Source organism: Maylandia zebra, linkage group LG3, assembly GCF_041146795.1.
Source record: "Maylandia zebra isolate NMK-2024a linkage group LG3, Mzebra_GT3a, whole genome shotgun sequence".
Lineage (NCBI taxonomy): Eukaryota > Metazoa > Chordata > Actinopteri > Cichliformes > Cichlidae > Maylandia > Maylandia zebra.
In genome coordinates, this window is record NC_135169.1 from 12,913,023 (window position 1) to 12,937,805 (window position 24,783).

General features: G+C 42.1%; 1 protein-coding gene across 2 annotated transcripts in view; it reads right to left on the reverse strand.

Moving 5' to 3' along the window:
* LOC101477345 (ATP-sensitive inward rectifier potassium channel 10) overlaps positions 1-24,025 on the reverse strand; it is a 34,869-nt gene extending 10,844 nt beyond the window's left edge. The window contains exons 1-5 of one of the 2 annotated variants that reach the window (XM_004570659.5): positions 23,735-24,025; positions 12,642-13,031; positions 8,363-8,574; positions 7,052-7,183; positions 6,522-6,699 (exon numbers count right to left, since the gene is read on the reverse strand). In XM_004570659.5, the coding sequence (XP_004570716.3) occupies positions 6,522-6,699; positions 7,052-7,183; positions 8,363-8,574; positions 12,642-13,023 (904 nt within the window). In that variant the 5' untranslated portion in view covers positions 13,024-13,031; positions 23,735-24,025. The other variant, XM_004570660.6, reaches the window with a different exon arrangement.
* Positions 24,026-24,783: the final 758 nt, after the last annotated feature.

The following is a 24,783-nucleotide window of genomic DNA, read 5'->3' on the forward strand; positions in this document are numbered from 1 at the left end:
ATAAGGAATGCAGCTCCATGATAAAGAGACAGCAGCAAGTCCTGAGCACAAAAAGTCCCAGCAAAGCAGCAGCAATGTGGATAAACAGCAGCAGCAGAAGAAAGCAAACCCATCTTCCTGTCTGATTGGATGAATTCCACGGAGGGGCGAGCAAGATGGCGGTGGCAGCATGTTGAAATGCTCAAAAAGGACTGAGTGACTCGGGCAAGCCACATGCAGCTAGCATGCTGGCTAGCGACATGAAAGAAATGGACCCTTCATGATGCGTTCAACGTGCCAGCGCTGTGGTGGGAAAGGCTCCATCATAAACACGCCCTGCACCGAGGTTCAGGCCAAGAAGAAGAAGACGATGACTTCCAAGCCCAAGAAGGTCAGCCTCAGCGTGGGCGAGCTGATTGTGAAAGCCGTGGCCGCTCTCAAGAAGGCTCTGGCTGCCGGAGGCTACAATGTGGACAAGAACAAGGCCCGTGTCAAGACCGCCATCAAGAGTCTGGTGGCGAAGGGCACTCTGGTGCAGACCAAGGGCACCGGGGCCTCCGGATCCTTCAAGATGAACAGGGTTACTGAGACCAAAGCTAAGACGCCCGCCGCGGCCAAAGCCAAGAAACCGGCAGCAGCTGCTAAGAAGTCGCCCAGGAAGGCAGCAGCAGCAGCACTTCAGCCACTAGCACGAAGTCAACCGCATCAGAGGACAATAGTGAGAGTGGCTGTGACTTCACTGTGCATGTGAAGAAAACGTTTGAGGAGAACTGAACAGTTGGAGTTTGACATTTGCCACCTGTGGAGTAAAATGGCAAGAAGAGACAGTGGGACACAGGACAAAGCTGAAGGAGAACTGCCGGCTGTTGGACTGTTGAAGTGGGAGAGGACAACAGAGTGAGAAGACTAGGTGAGAACACATAGGAATTATTTAATGTGGGAAATCAAAATTTGGGTTAGCAAACCTGGGGAAAAGAAAACTGACTGCTTAAGTTGGAAAATTGAGACGGAGTCTGAAACATTGCGAAAATAGAAACATATACAAAATCACACACACACAAGCAGAACATGCATTAACCCTACTAACAATTCCAAACACAAAATGACTCATGAAGACTCATAGCACATTAGTTAAGAAATGATTAAATAATAGCAGAGAAGTGTGTAGGAAAGGCAGCTTTAAGAACATGCTCTGCTGGAGATGCAGCTCCACAGACATGCATTAGACCTGCCTAATAACACAAACACATGTAATGAAAATTAGCTTGTTATCTTTCATCAGTGTTAAAATAGTGTCAATTTAGCAGACACTTGTTATTAAATACTGAATTTATCCAATGCAAAAAATTGACTCTCCAGGTTGGAGGACAACAGTTTAACTTTTGTGGGAAAAAAGATCCTGGTTTGACCAACCAGTGATCAGACAATAAATTTAGTTGTTAAAATGGTAAATTGGGAGAAGCTTCCTGCTTGATTGAGGCAGCACATGTAATTTACTGTATGAGGGAAATTGTCTTTTGTGATACTATTTTGAACATGCTTTTCTGTCGTCCTGTCAACTTAGTGGGTTAATAGCTGATATGCAAATTAGTTGATCGGTTTTAGATTAATGAAAGGTGACTGAATTCTAGTATGAGTGAATGAGATGTGTTGGAGTTGTTGTGTGTTGAGTGGAGACTCTAAAACACTGAGTTTCCTGCTTTGATGTGCGAGTGAATCCTGTATTTAGATACACAACTCTGAATACGTCAGAACAGACTGTTTTGTGAAGTGCATGACAGCATGTCACATGTTTTATGATGAAGGGAAAAGGAAAATTGAATAAAATAGATCTGTGGCCTAAATGAGTGAAGAGCACAGACCTGGTAATTAAACTCATAGCTAATAAGACATTAGGATTATGTTGTGTGTTGTGCAGCTGATGGTTGATTTGGAGTGAATCTAGCTGATGATTTTTCTTTTGTTGTGAAGTTGAGCCTGCCGATTAGTATGATGGTATGATAAACCATGCTAATGGTATGATTTACCCTCCTGAGATGAGGAGCTTGTGTCATGACTTAACAAGGCCTTTTTATTTTGATACTTTCACAGTGCACTGAAAGTTTTGTTTGATAATCTCTGTTCTTTAAGCAGATCTGCACGTCGGGAATTAAAAGCGCTACACGTCGTCGAGAAAATTGTGCCAAGTGAGTTCTCCACATTTAAATGGACTCTGGAGAAAGCCACTTATTTGGGACAATTATTAAATGACAGTCCCAGTCCAAAAGGATTCAGCGATGTAATCCAAACTAAAGTTCTTCTTTTTCTTTTTGAAATGACGTCATTTTGCTGAGAGTGGAAACTAAATGCGACGATAGGTTCCACTATCAGCAAAGAAAGAAAGAATGAATGCATGAATGAGTGAGTGAAAGGAAAACAAACTGACTGACTGGTAAAAGCTGACAAAAGCTGACAAGACTTTACTGATGTAACACGACTGTGTGAAGTTGACCCCCGCCTGGCAGGGGTGCAGATGAGTCTGTGTGTGCTTCCCTTTACAGGAGCAGAAAGATGACAGCAACACTCGAGGTTGCGTGATGATTTAACATTTTAAATGCCATTTTCTGTGTCTGTGAATTTACTATGTGTGCGTCATTCACTAGCTTGTGTGTTCACAGAGATATCTGTGACAAAGTATGCATACGCCTGCGCAAGCGCTAACATTTGCATTTTCGTTTTTACAGCATTACGGTTCTTCATGTGTTTGATCATGTGATTTATAGGAATACTGGCTAATGTTTCTCTACTACAAGATTTCTGGGTTTATGTGTGAAGAAAACTGTAGTTACAGGCATATGTTGATGGAGAAATTAATATGGTTTGAGACATACTGTGATGAGACCAGTGTTACTGTTTCCACAGCGAGTGTTGACTTTATGGTGTTTTATGGCACCTCTAGAATCTGTTGACCTGTGTCTGACCTCCGTCTGACCACAGTCAATGTGTATTGCTAATGTTTGTTTCTTTGAGAATGCTGTAGTAGATTCAGCTGAAGCGGACAAGTGACATGAGTAAAACAAATAAGAGATTACGGTATTTATGGAATAGTTTATTATGGGCTCATTTGCTGGCCACTTTTGAACCCATAATAATAATATATGAGTGGAGTGACTTTGCTTAAGAGAAGTCACTGATTACATTAATGTTAACAGAGTACATGGGATAATCCATGTCTGAGGTGAATTAGGGTAATAGTTGTAGTTACTGCTTTGAGAAAACCTGCACATGACACTTGTCTTGCTGATGTTGAATGCTTATTACTCTTATGATACAATTGTTTACAGGTATGAAGTTTGATTTCACTTCCAGATTTTGCTTTCCAGGCCATGATGGTGTGTATGCAGGCTCCTGGGAGAGCCAGGTGTTAAGCAAACTTAATATGCAAGACACACTAACATCTTTTATTGCAGGGTTACGGAGCTACTCCGGAGGAGATGCCCTGATGTTGCCTGGGACATGATCTAGCTAATCTTTTTCTTTAAGACAGGGATCCAGGTTTGGTGAGTTGACGCATGGGTGTGTCCATGCGTCAAGAGGTGGAGTGCAAGGATTAACATTAAACAATGTTTACTATTATTGTTGCAGTGATTTGTGTGATTAGCCGTTTTATTTACAAATATTAAACCTATGCAAGTGGTGCATCCATGTTCAGATGAGGCTTTGATGGCCTATAAGTGAAGTTCACTGAACTAAAGAATGTGGTTTGATGATTGTTGACATGCTCTCCAAATAGAAGTTTTTCTTCTTAGCAAGGAAATACAGGTGCAGCAGTAATCTCCTGAGAAATCTTCAGAGGCCCAGTGAGAAGCGTGAACCATTCCAGGCATAGCTGACAGCCAGGCAGTGGTTGAGGTCAAAGGTCAAGCTGGTTGGGGCCCATCATGAGATCAGACCTTGGAGCCACAGCAAGGACCATGAAACTGCCTGCAAAATAGAGGAGAGGATCGTCCACAAGATGGGAGCTGAGGCCAGGAGAGAGGCTTCAGGAGGATCAGAGATCATCTTCAGCACAGCAGACATCACACAGAGAGCTGTGCTACTGAGCTTCCAGGAGATTTTTAATAAAATGAAAGATTCAATATTGACGCTGAGGAAGACAACTAAGGTGTACGACGTGCTCTGCCTTAAACCTTCAGCAGCGTTGGAACATGAAAACTCGTGGGATGAGGGGAGCGTGCCAAGCTCCATCGACAGCGCAGAAGGAGTTCGAGGATGACATCATGATTCTGTGAAAGCACAGGAACCAGAAGCTATGGTGGTGATGACAGCAGTTTCCTATGAACATCACCTAATGCTGTGCCACTATACTGTGCATACGATGACACTCTGAAGGCTGCTGGGATCATAACAGCAGTAAGATGACGGAACCCAGCACCCTTTCCACAGAGAGCTTTTTCTGCAGAGCGTGGACAATTAAGGAGTCATAAATATCCCCCTCACAAGACGAAGGTCTGAAGTCAGGTGATGGGGGCTGGTAAGAGGCCATAAAACTAGAGTGCTGAGAGGTCTGCAGCTTGGAAATAGCTGAGACCCATGTTGACGAACAACAAAACCAACTGGTATGTTTGAATGTCTATTCTACATACATTTGGACTCTGGTCCTATGGACAGTGATGGAAACAACTGGAAGAGACATTCATGACGCCCTGCAGAGCTTAAACCACTCTGCAGAGAGACATGTGATGTGCACACCCGGAGGAAGCACCACCAAGCTGAGATGTTTTTGAAAATGTTACTTTTTTAGTTTCACTATTAAATTAACAATTTCTTTGGTTGCTCGTAAGATGCAGTTTGCCATGAGATGAGCTCAATGAATGGGGTAACCGCTAATGCATTTGTTAAACTGTGTACCTTTTCAGTAATTTAGGGTGATTTGACATATGCTGAGTATAAAAAGGTTTGCATTGAAACTGTCAGACATGAGGTATTCATACCTGGGAACTTTTCAAGCATAAAGGTCAAAAAGGGGGGAAATGTTAGATTTGTATTGTTGATTGTCATTTATGCTTAGAAATATTTACTTATATATGCTTAGAGTTTTGTAATTAGTTGTAGATTGGTAGAGGTTTTGATCCTTGATAGTCTGCAAACTTTGTGTGTATTAGACAGCACTTTGGGAGCATGAGAGGTCATACCGTGTCTTATTGTTTTATGGTAGGATTAACGTAGCTACATCTGTTCTAGTCTAAGTGCTCTTTGTTTAGATGAACTGCAGGACTTCCTCACCGTGTTATCTAGGATGAACCATCTAGGGTGAGGGGGAGGCTACCCTCTTCCTGACCAAGGATGTTTAACCCTTTGATCAGCAACCACACACACACACACACACACACACACACACACACACACACACACACACACACACACACAGGCAAGGTACTCTTTGTTTGTATGTAGACGTCGTATGTTAATGAACCTATGCATATTCATGTAACCTCAATAAAAGGACAGTGTTACGGGAGGACGGACGAGAGCTACTGGGGTCAAGCGAAGGAACGGCGTTTGTCTGGTTCTCTCCCGTGCACGAGTACCATGAAGAAGTTTGCCTACTTGTGTCTTGCTTGCAGTGTAATTATATTGTCTTAACGTTCCAGCGAATAGGTTTATGCTACAAACCTATCATTCGTATTTTTTTCTGTTTACATGTAACATGTTACAGTTCATCAGAATCGCACTGCACTATTCAACATGCTATAAATTTCATACAGTACAGCATCAAGCAGATAAGCTTTTACCCTAATAAAAGACGTGTCCACAATATAAAAAGCATCAGGATCTGAAAAATGGTGCCAGTTGGAAAAAGCCCTAAACCTGCATTCTTACAAAAGTCCAGCTGCATAGAAGTCTTTGGAAAATAAAGCAACTGCTGACTTTACTTATTTATTTATTGCTGTGTTCATTGTTCTGCTGAATTTATTTATTTGTTGTCAATCTAGTTTAAAATCATCTGAATACAACAATGATGTCAATTTTGTAAATTATGATCCCATGTAGAGTGAAACTATTAGCTGAAACAGAGTATTTCTTAAGCGATGACTCTCTGTGATTTACCCAGGAGTTTCCCAGTAGTTGATCGGATCAGCTCCATGCTTGGTTAATTTTCAGTTTTAACAAAAGACACATGGAAGAGCGGGGTTTTTCAACTTAATCGTTTAAATAAGTAATAAGTTTTTGTTACAGTTTTTTTTTCACTAACCAAAAAAAGTACCTTTGGCTTATTGTCACACTGAATAATAAAAGTGTCTTTCTAAGTAAGCCATGGCTTTGTGAGCTACGGTGATGACTAAGAGCCAAACTGAGGCTTTAAAACAGTCAACCATAAACTAATTGATGAGGTCACGGTGCCCACTTTCATTAGTATTTACAGTACATGGATCCCTATTTAATGTACAGTGGTCATATGATGTGTAAAGGAATCATAGCTGTAAACTGACAAACGACAATTATCTGTTGACTTATTCATCACATCCTTCCACATCATTCTGACTCGAGCTGGGATTTACCTTTTGCTGCCCAGGCTCTGAGGGGGCTGTTGTCATCAATGATGTGGTAGAAAGTGAGAGGGATGATGAGGAAGGGGCTTTCGCTGGACGTGTCCACCTGGAAAGGCACATTTCTCTGGTCCAGCCGCACCGTCTCCCCCTCCTTTGTCAGGGACGTCTGAAGCAACTTCCCCGTCACCTGGGAGCCAAGATGCAGTGAGTAAATGTAGCCATGAGGTTGGAGAAGGCATCCTGTAACCAGAAGGCCCCAGGTTTAATACCTGCACTGGCCATCATCTCCATGTCCTTAAGCAAGGCACTGATGCGTATCATTCGCTTTATTTGTCACCAGCAAGCTTTTCCTCAGCAAAGCAAATATTCAGATAACAGGAAAACGTTTTATAGACATGAAGCGACTCATAATGAAAAACACACTTTCCAGGAACTAAACATAAATAGTAACTCCAAACAGTTACAGGAAGAAGGCTTTCATATATTACAAAAGGATATTTTAAGCAGCAATAATCAGTTTGTAGGTGCTGCTGCATTACCTGGCAACCTAACAGCAGGCTTTTACGCATGTTGGCCACTCGAATCATGAGGCACGGCCGTCCCTCGTGATTCGACACGACAGCGTGTTGGCTGAACTTCACCGTCTCTCCTCTCTTTTTGGGACGAGCAACCTGGAAGGCGAGAAAAGCAAAGTCGAAGCTGTTGTCGATATTCGGCAACCATTTATCAGGCTTCTTATTTCAGTTTTTGAAACAAAATAACCCGAACATGTTGAAAAAGAAAACATTGAAGGAGGAAATTACAAGATCATGTTGACAAGACAGACTGTTGAATTTTTAGACCACACGCAGGAGGAAGCAGCTGCGAGAAACCTCATTATGATAGATATGAGTGCTGATATACTGTAATACCAACACGCAGCGTGACATTTCTTGATAAGGATACTGATTGCTGTAATGATACTGTGAAGAAAACATATGAGGGCAAAAGATAGAGGTACGTGTAGCAACCCCCTCAGCTGACGGGAAAATGTGTCAAAAGATACTTAAAAGGAACAGTGATAACAATGTAACCCACATGTTTTAAAAATACATGTTTAAGATGCTGAACAAAGAATCCAACATTGAAGGCAGACAGCAAGAAGAAATGGTTTAAGTAAGCTACTTTGTATTTACAGTGGTTCCTCGCTATAACACAGTTCACCTTTTGCGGCCTCACTGTTTCGGGGATTTTTTTTTTTTGGTGCAATTTTGCATGCTTTTTTATTTATTTATTTTTTTAAATAAAACAAAATTGCGTCCTGATTGGCTGTAGACCAGCCAATCATGACTGGTCTCATGCCGTGTCTCCTGTACAGTCCAGAATGCGTTCAGCATTCTGAAGTGCTGCACTTTACGTTTGTAAGTTTTCTCCCCAACAAACACAACAATGTCGACCAAACGTTTTGCACCGTCAAAGGTAACCATGGGTGCCTTTGGTTTCATTCTATAATACTGGGTTTATTTTTCTACGAAGGTTTGAACTTTGAGAGTGTTTAAACAAGAGAGAAAAGCGTGAAAATGTTCATGCCTGTCTGAAAAAAAGTGTATAAAGTGTGTAGTGAGGGGTTTTACAGCCTGAAAACATCTATAATAATTGAAATAAAGTTGGCTACTTTGCGGATTTCACCTATCGGGGTTATTTTTAGAACGTAACTCCTGTGATAAACGAGGGGCCACTGTATGCACATACATAATCCTATGAACACAAAAGGACAAGATGCAGTTATTTTGACTTAATTTGTTCTCTTTCACAACTTTTCTGATGATCAAATTTGGCATTTCTAAAATTTCTTCTAAACTTAAAACTACCTTTGCGAGGAAGGTGCCGGTGATGAAGATCTCCATCACCATCGTGACGACCAGCTGGAAGATGAGAAGGACAATCGCTACAGGACACTCCTCTGTGATGCACCTGAAGCCGAAGCCAATCGTGGTTTGGGATTCCAGAGAGAAGAGGAAGGCCCCTGTCAGGGTCTTCACCTCCATTACACACGGCGTGTGGTTGGAGGGGGGGTCAAACTCTGTGAGAATGTAGGCAGAAAGAAAGATCTGCAAATCACTTACAGGATAACTACATTGTTCCTTTTCTCAGCCTTCACTGTCCTGCCTTTGTCATGCTTTCTTCATTGTTTACTCATTTACAGAAAGGTGTGACCGTACTGCAAAGGCAGTAATGTAAAGGATTATAACATTTTAAAAACTATAAAATGTAACAATTCACAAAATATAGAATATCTGAAGTGATTTGTCCAATAGCAAAACGATGTTCTGCTGAGTGCTGTACTTTGGAATGTACTACTTATCTAAATACTGATGCAGTTTCTGTTGTTGTTGTTTTTGTGATTCAAGAGATTCAAGATTCTTTATTTGTCACATGCATGGTTATACAGGTATAACACGCAGTGAAATGTGACCTGATACACTCCTCGACTGTGCAACGAAAAAGAGAGAGACAGAACTTTATATACAGTGAATGAGTATATACAAAGAGGACATGTGTGGTTCTCGTTACAACACAAAATAAACAGAAAACGCCTTGAAACACATGAGAAAGAGACCAAATGTTGGCTTGGTCTTCAAACTTGTTTCAAGCTGTTGGGTTCTTACCATAACAAGCGACGGGTAAAGGATACAGTGACATCCCTGCAAACCTGCATCAGAAACTGAAGAGAACCCTCAAACAAAATATGTGGGAATGCCCTAATAAGATCTGCTTGATTAACACTCTTAATTTCTTTTTTCAACTCATGTCAGTTAAACACTTCATTATAGTATAATATTGACCATGTGTGAAATCTTAGTTTAGGTTTTACTGCTATGTGGTCAAAAGCCTGAGAATTAAACTGCAAATTGCAATGTTGGCTACAGATGCAAAGTCTGTGTTTTCCCTCATTTCATTACAATCCACCTGATAGTCACTGATCTATTACACTTAAAATTAAAAATGTCAACATCATGGTGGCACGGGAGAAAAATGAAAGGGATTACCAGATGTTTATTTCATGGAAATCTATCGAATAGTAACTAACTAAGCCCTCGGGGCTAGAGACCTCTTAGCAATGATCTGACAACCACTCACGAGGGAAAAATGTGTCTTGTCAATCAGTTGCAAGTGGTTGCTAGAGGTTGCTGGCTAACGCTGAGTGAGCAAAGCTCATTCTTTCCTTGTCATTCCTTCGGTCAGTGGCAGATTGACACAGTAACTCACAGTTTGCATGAAAGGTCCGCACATGTCTGCAGACACTAATCAGTCTACTCTCTGTGCAGCATTGAAATGTAAAAACTGTGAGACACAAACTAGAAAGGGTGAACACTTATCTTCAGAGTAAAAGATGTGCTTTACTGCTGCAGTCATCACATTTCAAATAGCACAGCTTTAACTCTGCGGGTGAACTGTTTCCGTTTCTGGTTTGTGTTGCACTTTTCACAGTTTCACTACCAGTGTTATCAGCAACTTGCACAAGTTTGCAGTCACGTCAGCGTCTGTCACGCAGGTTCTGAGTGCAGCACTGTCAGCAACCTCTAAAATTAACTCATCAAAATACGCAATTTAGTGACCGGGGGTTGCTGGGTTGATTGGTTTCTGATTGGTTTCTATGATCAGTTTCTATGCTTGCGTGAATGTGGCTTTAGCAACTGATTGGACTGCTACCAGCCTCGAAAAACCACTGTTCGGTTAATGCAAATTTTTCCCTTGGAACTGGTGGCATCAACATAGTTGGTAACCAGTCTCTAGGTCTGTGTGACTAAGACTTTAATGAAATTGCCAACTACTACTACTGCAACACTACTGCTGATGAAATGTTGTATGCAGTGGTTAAATAATTATTTGATCACCCACTGAATTTGTAAATTTGTTCACTTTCAAAGAAATGAAAAGTCTCTAATTTTATGGTGGATGCATTTTATAGGAGAGAGACAGAAATTACCTAAAAGTTAAGAATTGATTTGCATGCAACTGAATGAAATAAGTAGTGGATCCCAATCGAAACGTGACTTGGTAAACGTACTTGGTGGGGAATCCCTTGTTGGCAAGTAGAGCACTAAGACATTTCTTGTAGTTGGTTACAAGGTTTGCGCAAATCTCAGGGGATTTTTGCCCATTTCTATTCAGAGAAACTCTCTAAATCCTTTAGCGTATCTCAGCTGCCGCTTGAAGGAAAGCATCTGTGTGTGTCCAAGTAAACTTTTTCTCACAGGTTGACGTTCTTACACAGGAACCAGCAGAGCATTTTCAAATGCACTGCTGACCTCGGAGGAAAAGCAGCGTTGTGGAATTGACACACTCTTCACTAGTCGGGACAGTTACAAAGCTTTCCTCGTTATGAATGAGCGATACTTTTTTATTAAACATTTGAACATGATTCAACACAAACTCTCGTAGAGGAGATAAAGTCAGAGAGATACATGTTTTGAAACGACAAGGATCAGGTGCATCTAGTACACCTAGAGCGGCCGCTAAAAAACGATATACAAGCAGAGCTCAGCAGTCAGCGCAACAAATTCTGGATCCATGCCGTGTCTGATGTGAAACCACCTTCATGCTGCATAGTGTGACTCATTGCAGTGGTCCCGGTTCAACACTGATTTTGTGTTAAAGTAATACTAAAGTAATAATGGTATTTCTGACCACTGGTATACCACAACTGTATCCTTTCAACAGCTACCAAAAGTTAAAGGACCTAGCTTGTATGAGCCTTATGGAATATTTATATAAAGATCCTCCAGCTTCAAACTGTATTACCCTTCAAGGACCTGCAGCTCAGTAAAGCATCGCTCCGACAGCCAAACCAATCTGTTCTCTGATTGGATAGTTCAATTTGTGATTGACATGACATTGACCTATCAGCTGAAAGGAAGAAAAATAGGGTCAAAATTCGTACTTGTAACTTGAAACTTGAGTGCAGTTTCACATGGATTTTTTTTGCTGTGTGCACACACAAATCTTTTTTTACACACACATTAATTCTTTTTACACATACAAATCCTGATTTACAAGTACAAAATATTTATGACCACAATTCAAGCCCATAGATTGAGGTCTGGAGACTGTCTAGGCCACTCCACGACTTTAATGTGCGTCTTCTTTAGCCAGTCTCTTATTGTGTTGGCAGTCTGCTTGTCATTGTTGTGCTAGAAGACCTGTCAACAACTCATCTTCAGTGTTCTGACTGAGGAAAGGAAGTGAAGTAGGTCCTCTAGGAAAAGCTTGACATCGGTGGTGGTGTTGTTTTCGCTTCCTCAATACACAGCATGTCACAGTAACTCAAGTTGCTATGAAACTGATGCCAAAGAGCTCGATTTTGGTTTCATCTGACCACAGAACTTTCTCCCAAGCCTGAATCCTTTAGATTTTTCCTTGAACCTTCTTGAACAGAGGAACGTCACTACAAGATTGCTATCCATTACAGCATTGTGTGTTACCAATCGTGTCCTTAATGACTAGACATGCCAGCCTGTTTGGCATTCCAGACCAAGGGCAATTGATGGTCGTTTCTTCCATTTCTAAGTAATGAAACCAACAACTGTCACCTTCTCACCAAGTTTCTTGCTGATGGTCTTGTAGCCCATTCCAGCCTCACGCAAGTCTACAGTCTTATTCCCAATGTGCTTTGACTGGTTAGTGCTCCCCATGGTGATGGAGAGACAGGAATCAGAGAAATTTGTTTTGTGGACAGGTGTGCTTTATATACATAAGGAGTTGGATTGGGAATATCTTTGATTGGTTGATTCATTGATGGAAACCTGTGTGCCACATCAGCACACTGGCAATCTTTGTGAGGCAGAATTTTACGTGGCTTGTAGTGAATCAAATACTTATTTCACACATCGATATGTAATCAGTTTCTAACTTTTATGTACTGTGATCTTCTGTCTCTGTCCATTAAAATGAAACTTATTATTTCCCCCATTGAGGCACTTTCCCTTTACGACATGAGTTATTCAGTATGACAGTTTGCTTCTTTTGAATTAATGATTTCGATTTTTGTGTCATTTAAAGGCCAATTAAAATCTTTTCTGCTTTTACTTTGTAGTTTTCTTTCCCCTCTCGTTTGACTCTCCACTGTCGACCCTTCTTCATGCTTACCTAGTAGGTCTCCATGCACCATGGCCACCAGATACCAAAGTACTCCAAACACGAACCAGGTCCCCGCAAAGGTAGCCGAGAAGAGGAACAACTTGTAGCGCCATTGCATGTCCAGGAAAGTCGTCCAGAGGTCACGGAGGTACAGCGCCCCTCTTCCACTTACATGCTCAATGCGTACATTGCTCCGCCCATCTTTAGAAAGGACACGCCGCCGCCTTCGCAGAGCACTTGGACCTCCAGATGCAGCTCCTCCCACTCCTGCATGACCGCCAGTTCCATCTGTGGGGGTCAGCAGGGGCTTGGTGATGTCAGTCTGCGTCTGAGAATGGCAAACTTTCTGAGGGGAGGTGCCTTCAGAGGAAGGCGGTGTGGCTGAGGTCATGACCAAAGCTACATGGTATTGGAGAAAGAAAGAGGACACAGCAAGAGGTAAGGACACAAGGAAAGGTGTGCAAAAGAAGTATGAAGGAAAAGAAAGGAAAGGATAGTAAGGAATAAAGGGGAATTGGTTGGATGGGCAGTAAAATAAAATGAACAGCGGGTGTTTTAAAATGAAAGAGTGAAGGACGTAAGAAAAAGAGAATTCGATAAGCACGTGAAAAAGAAAGATGACAGAGTGGAACATTTAGGAGGAGAGGAGAAGAAGAAGACAGGCATTAAAGGCACATTTTCAGCTGGACAGTTGCTAGCTATCCACGGCGGTCCATTTAAGACCCCTTTATTCTTTCACTGAAGGCACAGCTGCCCTTTCACATTAAAAGCATGAAAGCACAGGCTCTTTCACATGTTGGTTGCACTAGACAGCTGCTGAATGCACCAGTGACCTTTTTTTATATAAAAGAAAAAGAGGTCTTTAAACTTGAGCCACGGATGTGAACACCCTGTTCAGTTTTTCTAAAAGCAGTTTTCCATCCATCCATCCATCCATCTTCATCCGCTTATCCGAGGTCGGGTCGCGGGGGTAGCAGCCTAAGCAAAGAGGTCCAGACCTCCCTCTCCCCAGCCACCTCCTCCAGCTTGTCCGGGGGAATACCAAGGCGTTCCCAGGCCAGCCGAGAGATATAATCTCTCCAGCGTGTCCTGGGTCTGCCCCGGGGCCTCCTCCCGGTGGGACATGCCTGGAACACCTCGCCCAGGAGGCGCCCAGGGGGCATCCTTGCCAGATGCCCGAACCACCTCAGCTGGCTCCTTTCGATGTGGAGCAGCAGCTGCTCTACTCTAAGCCCCTCCCGGATGGCCGAACTTCTCACCCTATCTCTAAGGGAGAGGCCAGCCACCCTTCGGAGGAAGCTCATTTCCGCCGCTTGTATCCGCGATCTCGTTCTTTCGGTCACTACCCACAGCTCGTGGCCATAGGTGAGGGTAGGGACGTAGATCGACCGGTAAATTGAGAGCTTCGCTTTTACACTCAGCTCCCTCTTCACCACGACTGACCGGTGCAGTGTCCGCATTACTGCAGCCGCAGCCCCAATCCGTCTGTGTCCCTATTGCCAGTCTTGGCAGCCGGGGGTCGGTCCGCCAGGGCCTCCGCTCCTGGCCGCCACCCGGCTCACAATGCACCCGACCCCTATGGCGCCTCCTGCGGGTGGTGGGCCTGCGGGAGGATGGGCCCATGTCTCCTCTTCGGGCTGTGCCCGGCCGGGCCCCATGGACTAAGGCCCGGCCACCAGACGCTCGCCCTCGGGCACCCTCCCCGGGCCTGGCTCCAGGGCGGGGCCCCGGTAACCCTATCCCGGGCAGGGTAAACTGTTCCCTCGATATTCTTTTCATGGGGGTCTTCTGAATCGCTCTTTGTCTGGTCCCTCACCCAGGACCAGTTTGCCATGGGAGACCCTACCAGGGGGCAAAAGCCCCCAGACAACATAGCCCCTGGGATCCCTGGGACCCACAAACCCCTCCACCACGATAAGGTAGCGATTCAAGGAGGAGAAAAAGCAGTTTTCACTCCTTCTTAATGTGTTTTTACTTTAAGACTGACATTAGTTGTGAAGCATTTGCAGCACATGACAAACTGCCCTCTTGCACATGTACTTTGTAAATAACACTAGGGTTTGAAGAGTAAAGCCAACACAGAAGGCCCAAAAACTGCAGTGTCTTGAATATTTTTAGTGAAATATTAGTAGCAAAACTGTTAATGCTGTGGTCACCAGCTAGGAGTTACCTCCACTGCTCTGAATGACTACCCCCCCCCCCCTCCCCCCAACCCCCTTTGTAGTGTTGGTGCTTTTTAGAGTAATTTTCAATCCAAAACTCTGATGAGTAATATGGGTTGCTGTGTGGTTGATTTTACTTTCCAACTTTCCAAGAAGTTCAATCTACAGTTTTACTAAATGAAAGTCTAGCATGCTATTGGTGAAGATCACTGTAAAGATAAAGCCGAGGTTTCAAAACTGGAGTTTCTGTTGGATGGTGTTACAGTGGCTAAATCTAGCTTTTTTAAATAGCCTGCTGTTATCAGTGCTACTAGTATTAGTGGCTAATTTAGGTGACAGGGATCTAGCGAGGGATGTGCAGTGGCGGTTTTTGATACGGGCGACATGGACGGTTGCCCAGGGCGGCATTGTGGTGGGGGCGGCATCACAAGCATCAGCAAAAAAGTTACTCCTACTCATGCTGCCCCGACATCAGGCCAGCGCATTTTGGGGATGGCATAGGCACAGATCGGTTTTCTATCTGCTTCCAAATAGAGCACATTTCCTTCATAATGTTGTAAATCCAAGCCCATTATGTATTCATGATTTGAATCCTGGGTTGTGCGAAATCGCAGAAATAGAGCCTAGACAAAGTGAATCTGTGAACTAAGGTGTAGGTTATGTTGTGGTGATCCTCGGGTTGGGGGATTTGTGTTCATACTGGAGTTCAAAATTAAGACCAATGGAAGATGGACAAGAAAAGTTCAAAGCCATCAGGTGCTCAGTTTAGGAAAAAGAGAAAAGAAGAGGAGGAGAAACGAGCAAAAGATACAGGTAAGCAGATGTGTCATTGGATAATGGCAGGTCATCCTGAAACAATCAGAATCAGAACACTTTATTAATCCCTAAGGAAATTATGTGGGTTACAGTTGCTTCAAGAAGAAATGGTAACAGTAACAGTAACAAACTAAACTCCAAACAATACATTATGTTACAGATTTTACACATTTAAGAAATAGCACTATTATATACAGATCACTCAATTATAAATATCAAGGATTAACAGAGGTGATTATAAATAAATATCAAGAAAAAGTGCTAGAGGGAGTGTTCGCCCAGGGCGCCAAACAGGCTAGGACCGCCACTGGCAGAGTGTGTAGTAGAAGCTAGGGAAGTGTAGCTGCTCTGGTATTAGCGAAAAAATAGAGGTTTGCATGTAAGTTAATGCTGCTTTAGCAGGTGATGAGCTGACTTGCTAGTCAGAGATGTTTAAATGTCTACCATAGAAAAATAAAAAGTAAACATAAGAAATAACTACAGTATATCAGTGGACAAAGTTACATGTATGCATTTTGTTGATATTTTTGCTCCTGTTTCAACACAATAATGATCTAATGCACAAATCCAGTTCCAAAAAAATGATTTTAAGAGTTTGGAAGACTCTGATGGGCTTGTAAGTAAATCCAACACCTTCTGGCGATGAACTGGAAAGCCAGCTGGAGGTCAGGTCTTTCTGATACTGCTGTGGAGGACTGACAACAAATCCCTGCAGCCAGGCTCCAAAATGTGATGAAAAGACTCACTCATCATAGCAGCATATTAAAGCCTATGGCTTAATATCCAAAGCTACAACTTCATCATTGAACTAGAGAGTTTGTCACATGCATGTGCGTGACTGGCAATACCCTGTTACGGTACAATAAGTGATGGTTTAAGTGGTTCTCATAGTGTCAATGGTATATTAACTAAAAGGCCTGCCACCCCACCTCTGGCTGCCATGGACACTTATTGTCACTTTATTGATTCCCTCCTGTGCTCTCAACAACCTCACCCTCATCTGGGCTGCACTCTTTCTTTCTACACATCCTTCTTTTTCCTTTCTTCCCTCTTCTTGCGCTCGCTGTTTACTAAACAGCCCTTTTGTCTCAAACTGCCTCTGCTTTCCGGAGCAAATATAACAAAACCATAAACAAAAACAACACAAACAAAGGCCTAAGGATCGAGGCAATCTGATACACACTGTCCTTTCCTGTCCTTCCTGACCCCTGTCTCCCCTCTCTCCATGCTCAGCTCACACTGAGTGAATGAATAGAGATCTGTGTTGAAGTCTGCACTGCTATGAATACTAAGATGTGGACGGGAGCAAGAGGGGAGGAAGGCATGGTCTGGGGCGGGCACATGTGATTGGCCTTGTCCATCTCCAGCTGAACTCTGAACCCTACAGAAAGCCTGCCTACACATACAGTAAATGCACACTTGTGCTTTGGATATATATTGAGCAGTTAGCGTTAGTAACACAACCCCAGCTGTTGTTCAAAGGAATGTGTGGTTTGCAAAAACAACACAGTCCAAAAAAAACATGCATCACCTAAAACTAATTTAAAGGATAAGGCCTTCTTTATTCCGTATATTCAATTTTACTGTCCTGAAATATCACAAAAATACTAGAATTTAGCAAGAAACTAGTCCCTGTCTTAGCAAGCCTGCTCGTTTCAACTGAGGACACTGTTTTAGCTGTTAAGTAAAAGGTTATTTTATTAACTTGGGGAAAAGACAACAAAGTGGCAACACAATATTGGCATATAGTAACCTTAAGCAGACACAGAACAGCATTATTGTTTCTTTTTTATCATGTTTAAGTTCACGTGGTAACTATAAGTCCAACATTCTGTCTTATTTTAGCTCATTTTACACGCCAACAGCTCAAAAGAGAAATATTTCTACTGTGCTCTCCAGTTATATTTGTCTGCCATTTATAATAAACAAATAAAGCAAAAAACACGTGAAATATGGGTAATTTAATTATAATAAAGAATCAGGATCTGTTTTTTAGGCTATTTTAAAACAGCCACGGGGCGATTGTGGCTCAAGAGTTGGGAGTTCATCTTGTAATCGGAAAGTTGCCGGTTCGAGCCCCTTTTCCAACAGTCTCAGTCATTGTGTCCTTGGGCAAGACACTTTACCCACTGCCTACTGGTGGTGGTCAGAGGGCCCGGAAAACACATCCATTTTTAAAATTACTACTTTAAGGGAAAAAAAGAAGGATATTTTGAGTATTATGGCAGCAACAAGTCTTAAAAACGTTAGGATAGAGGAAGGGACGTGTTTAACTGTGTCACATCCATTCTTCTTTCAACTGACACTTCTACTATGAAGACACACTGTTGTGCAGTTTGATTTGGTTTACAATGTTTTTGCTATCATTTACAAGGCTTTTGTTCAAATAGATCTCATCTGGATGGAAGCATGTGTCACTTTAAAACCTGCTACACCTTTCAGTATGATGGTGCCTATACAGATGTGCAAGTTGCAAATAGATACTAGTACACTGCCATACCAAACAATGCAGCACACAGAGTGCTGGTGATATGCTGGATCGTCACTCTTCTCTTTAGTATGGAGAATGTTGTCAATGATTTCCAAAAAGAAATTTTAAATTTCAGTTTATCTGACAACAGAAGAGTTTTCTACTTTGCCTCAGTCCATTTTTAAGATGGCACAGTGAACCGTGTTCACAGTCAGTGGTTTCTGGAAGTGTTTCTGAGTCCATGCAGGGATTTCCATCACAGAATCATTTGTTTTTAATGCAACATCCTGTATTAATTTCTGGCATCTGGCATTAAATTGAATCTTTTGACAATAATATGTACTGTAGTTGATTTGGTATTCATAAAATTGTAGTCTAGGGAACATTATCCTGAATTTGTTCTATAATGTGTAGATGCAGCTTTTGCAGATTGGTGAACCTCTGCCCATTTTTCACTTCTGAGAAACTCTGACTCTCCAAGATGCTCTTTTCACACCCACTCGTTTTGCAGACCTGTTGCCAGCCCAGTGTTCTACTGTGAATAAACTAGGGCATTATGAGATCTGCAAATCATTTAATTCTGTTCTTAGTTGCATTTTACACAGCATCCGAATCTTTTTACAATCACGTTTGTAAAATATTATTTCAAAGTTGTGCACTGTAGAAAAACCTATGGTAGTGCATTTGTTTGGGCACTATTTTCTTCTGTGGATGAATTCTTAATGTCAAGCATTGCTTTTACTTTGATTTTATAATTGCTGGACAACAGTTGAGATTTATTACAAAGATCTCCTCATGAGCGTTATTGATAAGAAAAACTTTAAATTTCAACAACACTTCCTCTGTCAGTATAGTCTTAGACATAAAGAAATTTATTGTTTGCTATTTTTAAGCATCCATAGATGGGCACTTCTCTATAAACAAATAATAAATAAAGACATACTAAAGCAAACTGTAATAAAAGCCAAAATGTCTGTTTACAATTTCATTTTCATCAAATGTCTCTTTAGAGGGTAAGAATACCAATGTTAGCTGAGCTAAAGCAAATATCCCTCCTGCTGACAGTAAGACTGATGGATTCCCACACTTTCAACATGACTTATTGGATGACCACTCAAGGTTAGGATCTCTTCCTCTGTGTCCTGCCCTTCAGCCCTCTCCTCCCCTCTGTCCTGTGTGCACAAGAATCCTTTGTTTTTGCGGAGATGAAAGGGACAAAAGCCACCATTGAAAAATACGACTGAGTGAGTGAACGAGAGAGCAAGTTAGACGGGGGGAAAGGAGAGGAGAACTGAGCACTGAAGTGTGTGTGTGTTGTGTGTCTTTGCGAATGTGTTTGATGGTGTGCGAGTATGCAGTGTTTGACACTGTGAGGGGGCCGAGATGGGGCGGGGTGAGAGAGAGAATAATTAGTTTTGAGGGGAGGATGGAGAGAAAGTTGGACATCTGATGACAAAAAGAGTGAAAGAGGAAGAGAGAGAGAGATATGGATGGTGGGGGGAAAAGAGGAAGGAATAAGATGGAGGGAAGGTGGAGGAAGCAGATCGCTGACAAAAGAGCGTCATTAGTATTCCAGAGGCGAGAGTAATCCCTTCTACTCAGGGCCTCCATCCAGGGTCCACAATCATAAAGAACCCACAGCAGCCAGTACGCTGCACTGAAAAGAGTCTATACAGCACAGCTTGAATGGCTGCGACCACTGGCCACACCACAGCGGCCTGTGCACTGGACTGAAAGGACAATCTAAGCATCAACAATGTGCCAAGAGGGCGTCTGCTCAGGCCAAACAAGACGAACTTTCTGGACCTCACACTACCATGCAAATGAGCTGCTGTTGTCTCATGGCTGAAGTTCAGACACTAAAACTTTTGCAGACTCGAGCTGTTCTTTGTATGTGAAAACTTTATTTAAACTATTGCAAAAGGCATATTTATAAAAGATGAATCTATTTAGAGGGTTTGGGAATAATTAGTGGGAACCTTGACTAAGTAGCACACATTAGTAAAGTTACAGTGTGTAACATATTTCACTGCTACATGTCAGTAGATTGCAGTCAACTGAAGTCTCCCAATTCAAGTGCATAATTCTAGCTATGGTTGCAGCTATGGGACGAACATGTTTTATTCAGCCAAGAGAGACAAAACTAGCATTAAATTGGGGCATGATTGAAATACCGCTTGCACTGTACTCCACCCCAGAGTTTTTCCCTAACTGTGGAAGGCTGTTGGGCCGCTGTTGACCTCAGCTGTCAATGCCAGGTGGGAAGCATCTGCCATTATTTACTTGTGAAGGGATGAGTTGATTAGTCAGTGAAACTCACTTCTGACCAATTACAAATGCTCTCATAGCTGGACTGGCCATCGGGCATACCGATTTGCCCGGTGGACCGATGGTGATTTTTCATTTTTATGGGTTTTGGGTTTTTTTAGTTTTTTTCCCGTAACGGTATAAACAATGAAAGGTGGTGGATTGGCCAGGTGCTGGGAGATGTGTAAAAATAACTCAATTGTTTGGTGGTGGCTATTGCGGAGCTTCCACAGATTCAGTAACATTAGCAAGTGGTGGAGGCCAGCAGATGCAACACGCTGGCAGGTGGATGACGGAAAGGCAGGAGGAGCAGAGACCCGAGGCGGTGAACTGAACTTCAGGTAAGAAGTTATGACCTGCAGTCTATCTGGGTCAGATTTAAACCAAGTTTAGGTGGAGTTTATTTTCGTTATGCTGACTTTTTACAGTCAGTTACAATAACTCGTACTGCGTACTAGCTAGCACGATGGAGTTTATATACTGCTGGGCGGGTGCTATGACGTTAATGATGTTGAACTTGTTTTATCTTATTTTATTTATAAGGTTAGTTATTAGAGTTTCCAACCATCCCGTAAAAAACGGAATCGTCTCGTATTCAGAGAAAATATTATGCGTTTCGTATTGAGGTGAAAAGGAGCACAGTTTGTCCCGGACTTCAGCTACAATGAAAAAGACACAAAGCTGGAGTTATTCTGTGTCTTTGCTGCACAGCTGCCTCTTCTTCTCTCATTCTCTCCCCCTCCCTCCCCTGTTTCTACTTCAATCATGAAACTGATCAATGATCAGCTGATCGGCTTTTCTCTCTTGTTTGTTTATCGCTCACTTCGCGCCAGAAAGAAGAAACCGGCGGATGTCGTGCTAAACAACAGCAGCACCATGTCTCACCTCTAGTCTTCTCTGTCTTAATTTCAGGTTTTCACCATGTGTTGTAGATAGTTCAGGAGGTTAACTCGACCAAGCAGTCTACTTTCGGGTACTGTTTAGAGTACCAGAATAGGGAGGATGGTGTAGGTTTAAGTTTATTAGACTGATACATATATACCAACAAGACAGTGTACATCACTGTGACAACAGCGTTTGTTTTCATTCAAAGGCTTTATGGTTTTTCCTATAATACCTGGTGGGCCGGTCTCTAGTCAAAATGCCCGGGCCGATTGTTTGTCCCAGTCCAGCCCTGGATGCTAAGATGAGTTGCTGAGTATGTGCTGAACTGTCGTAATTTTTACTGTTTTGTTTCCGCTGTTAGCTGTTGTTAGCCTTTATTAGCTCCGTTTGCCAGCGTTAGCTATCTTTGAAGTGAATGTACATTGTTGGACATGGATGCTTAGCAAATAAATTCTCATATGATTTGATAATGTAATCAAACACTTTATCAGAGGCAAAGTATGATTTTAAGGACACTTGAGCCTAGCATTCACTAACATAGCATTAGCTTGTAACCTGCTGTTGATGTTTAGCTGGCTTATTGGCAGCTGTCTGGAGACAGGAGGGTTGAATGTCTGATAATTATTATTTGTGACAATAAATAATTATTTGTGTCTTAGAGCCCTGACAAGTCAGGAGATCATGCTTGTGGTGAAGTGGAAGAGGGTGACATTTTATCAAGATGCTGGTGGTGTTGTCGCTTTCCTTCACATTTTATTTCTTTGGGGAAGGGGATTCTTTCTCTGATGATAATCCATAGATATGATCCATAATGTCATAAGTCTGAAGGTGCAGACATGAATTGATGTCCCTTCATGGCTCATAAACACCTTCAACTCATCTTCTCCTCTGCCTTTGGAGTTCTACATATCCTTTCTCCTATTAACTAACCTATAAAATTACAGACTATACCTTTAAATGTATAATTTGCAACCAATTGCTTAATGTTTAATATGTGACATGCAGTTTGTTTACAAGTAAATAATATTATTATTCAGAATGTACTAAAGCTTGTGCATCTGAAGCTGCTGGAGTTCATTCAGTGCATGCACCTCCGGCAGTACATTTCCCCATTAAATGCAACTCCATATGAGTGTCATAATAAGCTATAGACATCATTTTCTGCTATTTTAACTTGAACTTACATAATGTTCAGATTGTTTGTATTTCTACACCTATAAAATGTGATTTACATTTATTCACATTTTACAAACAGGAAGTAAACAGTGTCTACAGTGACCAGACGTATTTCTCAAAATAGCATCAGACTGTACCAGACTACATCTAAATCCAACATGAAACAATTCACTTTCACTTCCGTCTCCAAGAGTCAGTGACTGGAGAGTTACGACGCTGGCCCATATTAAACAATGGCGAGCGGCTGTTGGCCACAGGGGAATTACTCAGGAGTGACTTTTACCATCTTCTTCTAAGTCAGCAGTAGCCAAAGCTACTATAAATCTGATATAAATCTGATATAAATCTGATATAAATCTGAATGGCTGCTTCTGGGGATTTCTCAATGAGAAGAAGTGATTCATTTGACCAGATATTTCCAGCAAAGATTTTCTGTAGAGTAGTGAAACAGAACCACACCTGTTGTTTCCTCTGTGGTTTGTAGAGCTCTTTGTTAGTAATGTATGTCTGTGGTACAGTGCCAACAATCTTCGACTTCCGATACATCCAGCTCCAAAATTAAGTATTCGATGACTAAGTCAGGCTTGTTTTTTGGAAACTTTTGTAACTTCACAGCTACATGAACTCTGTGTCACAGTGCACAGATTTAGAAGTGGAAACTCGTCCATTGCTACACACCACTCATACCCCTCTGCACTGTAAACACAACACAGCCGCTGCAACAAAACTCAGCACCAGTTTCCCTCAAGCCTATAGAAAAAAGTTCAAAGACTAAACTGCAGGATTTCTCATGTTTATAATATAGCAAGAAAAAGTGACTATTCCAAGATTTAACATATGTCAGCTACATTAACCACAAATATCAAAACAATACAAAACTTAACCTTATAATCATGTCTTGGTGAGTGGAAACAGCTACAGAATATACATTTTAGAATAGTTTTTCAGATTGTTTATGCGCTTCCTTTAAGAATATTTGCATTTCTTACCTTTCCCTTGACTTTTCACTTTGCCCACAGCTTGGAAATTTTAAAAATGTACTTAATTTCACTTTCCACCAAACATGTGGGAAGAGGTGAAAGTTATCTGCCTTCCAAAACAGGTGTGAAATTTCAGGGTGCTGAACAAATAGCACTTGTTGACACGTTTCGCATGTTTCACCTCATCTCGTTGTTTTCCTAGTTTTCTTTCACAGTCCTCCTACGTTGCTGACATCCTATATTTCTAAAAAATAAATAAATACATTAAAAAAAGATTAAAAGAAAGAGAAAGAAAGAAAAACTCACTGAGAAAAACATGAAAGCCGTCAGAGGAGAGGAGAGGCCTGGATGAGGAGTCCCAGCGGTCAGTCAGTGTACCGCAGCAGCACGCTGGCACTGGCAGTACCGGTTCCGGCTCACTGTTGCTGGATCATTATGTAATCGGATGAGCACAGTCTGCCTCTCCTTGCATGTGAAGCCTTCTGTGTCCCCACAGGGACAAGTTAAAGAAGCTTGCGCTGTCCACTCCTCCAGGGTCCACCCAGCATGCCTCTCTATATAAACCCAAAACTATTCAGACGGACGCTGCTTCACAACATTTTTAATTCATTAATTCAACTCCCCTCCCAGCTTCTCCTCCTACCCTCCCTCTCACTGTCTCTCCCTGACTGTACGCTATAAATGGGACTCTTTGTTGCAAGGCCTCCTCCGCTGTTTCAGCCTTTGTCAACTTTCTCATGTAAATGTTCGATGGTCATAAGATACAAGCCTGGAAGTTGTCGCACTGAAACAGAGGTATTTACAAATCAAAGGCAAGAAAAGAAAAAAACGAAAAACTTGGCTTCTTGCAGTTTTGCGTTGGCCAGTGTGCGGTGAATGGATATTGTCGGTGCATCTCTGTGAGGCTGTGCCATGCCCGCCTGCAAAGAGGAGGACTTTGGTAGTGTAACGGCGAGTACGCACGGTCCTACTGTGAATGGATGGCACGAGATGGCCAGGAAGTAACTGCTATTACAGTCAAACTCTGGCCCTGTGGTAGATGGATGTCTAATGCTTCTCTTTGATGTAAGGGGAAATGTGCAGGAGTGTAAATTAGTATTACCGGTATGTAGGTCTACACTTTTTCTCACAGACCTTTCACTTGGGAAGATTGAACTCTGTGCTCCATTACATGTCTTTTGTCAACTTGTCTTCTTTTGAAGAATGAAAATTGACTGAAAAAAGTATATATTCTTATTATTATGAAGGAGATCTTATAAAGAAAGATAGAGGGTGCATCTGCAGGGCAGATCTGAATACTACTCTGTAGTATTTACCCGGCTGGTGTCACACGGACATCAATCTACAGGGTCCCT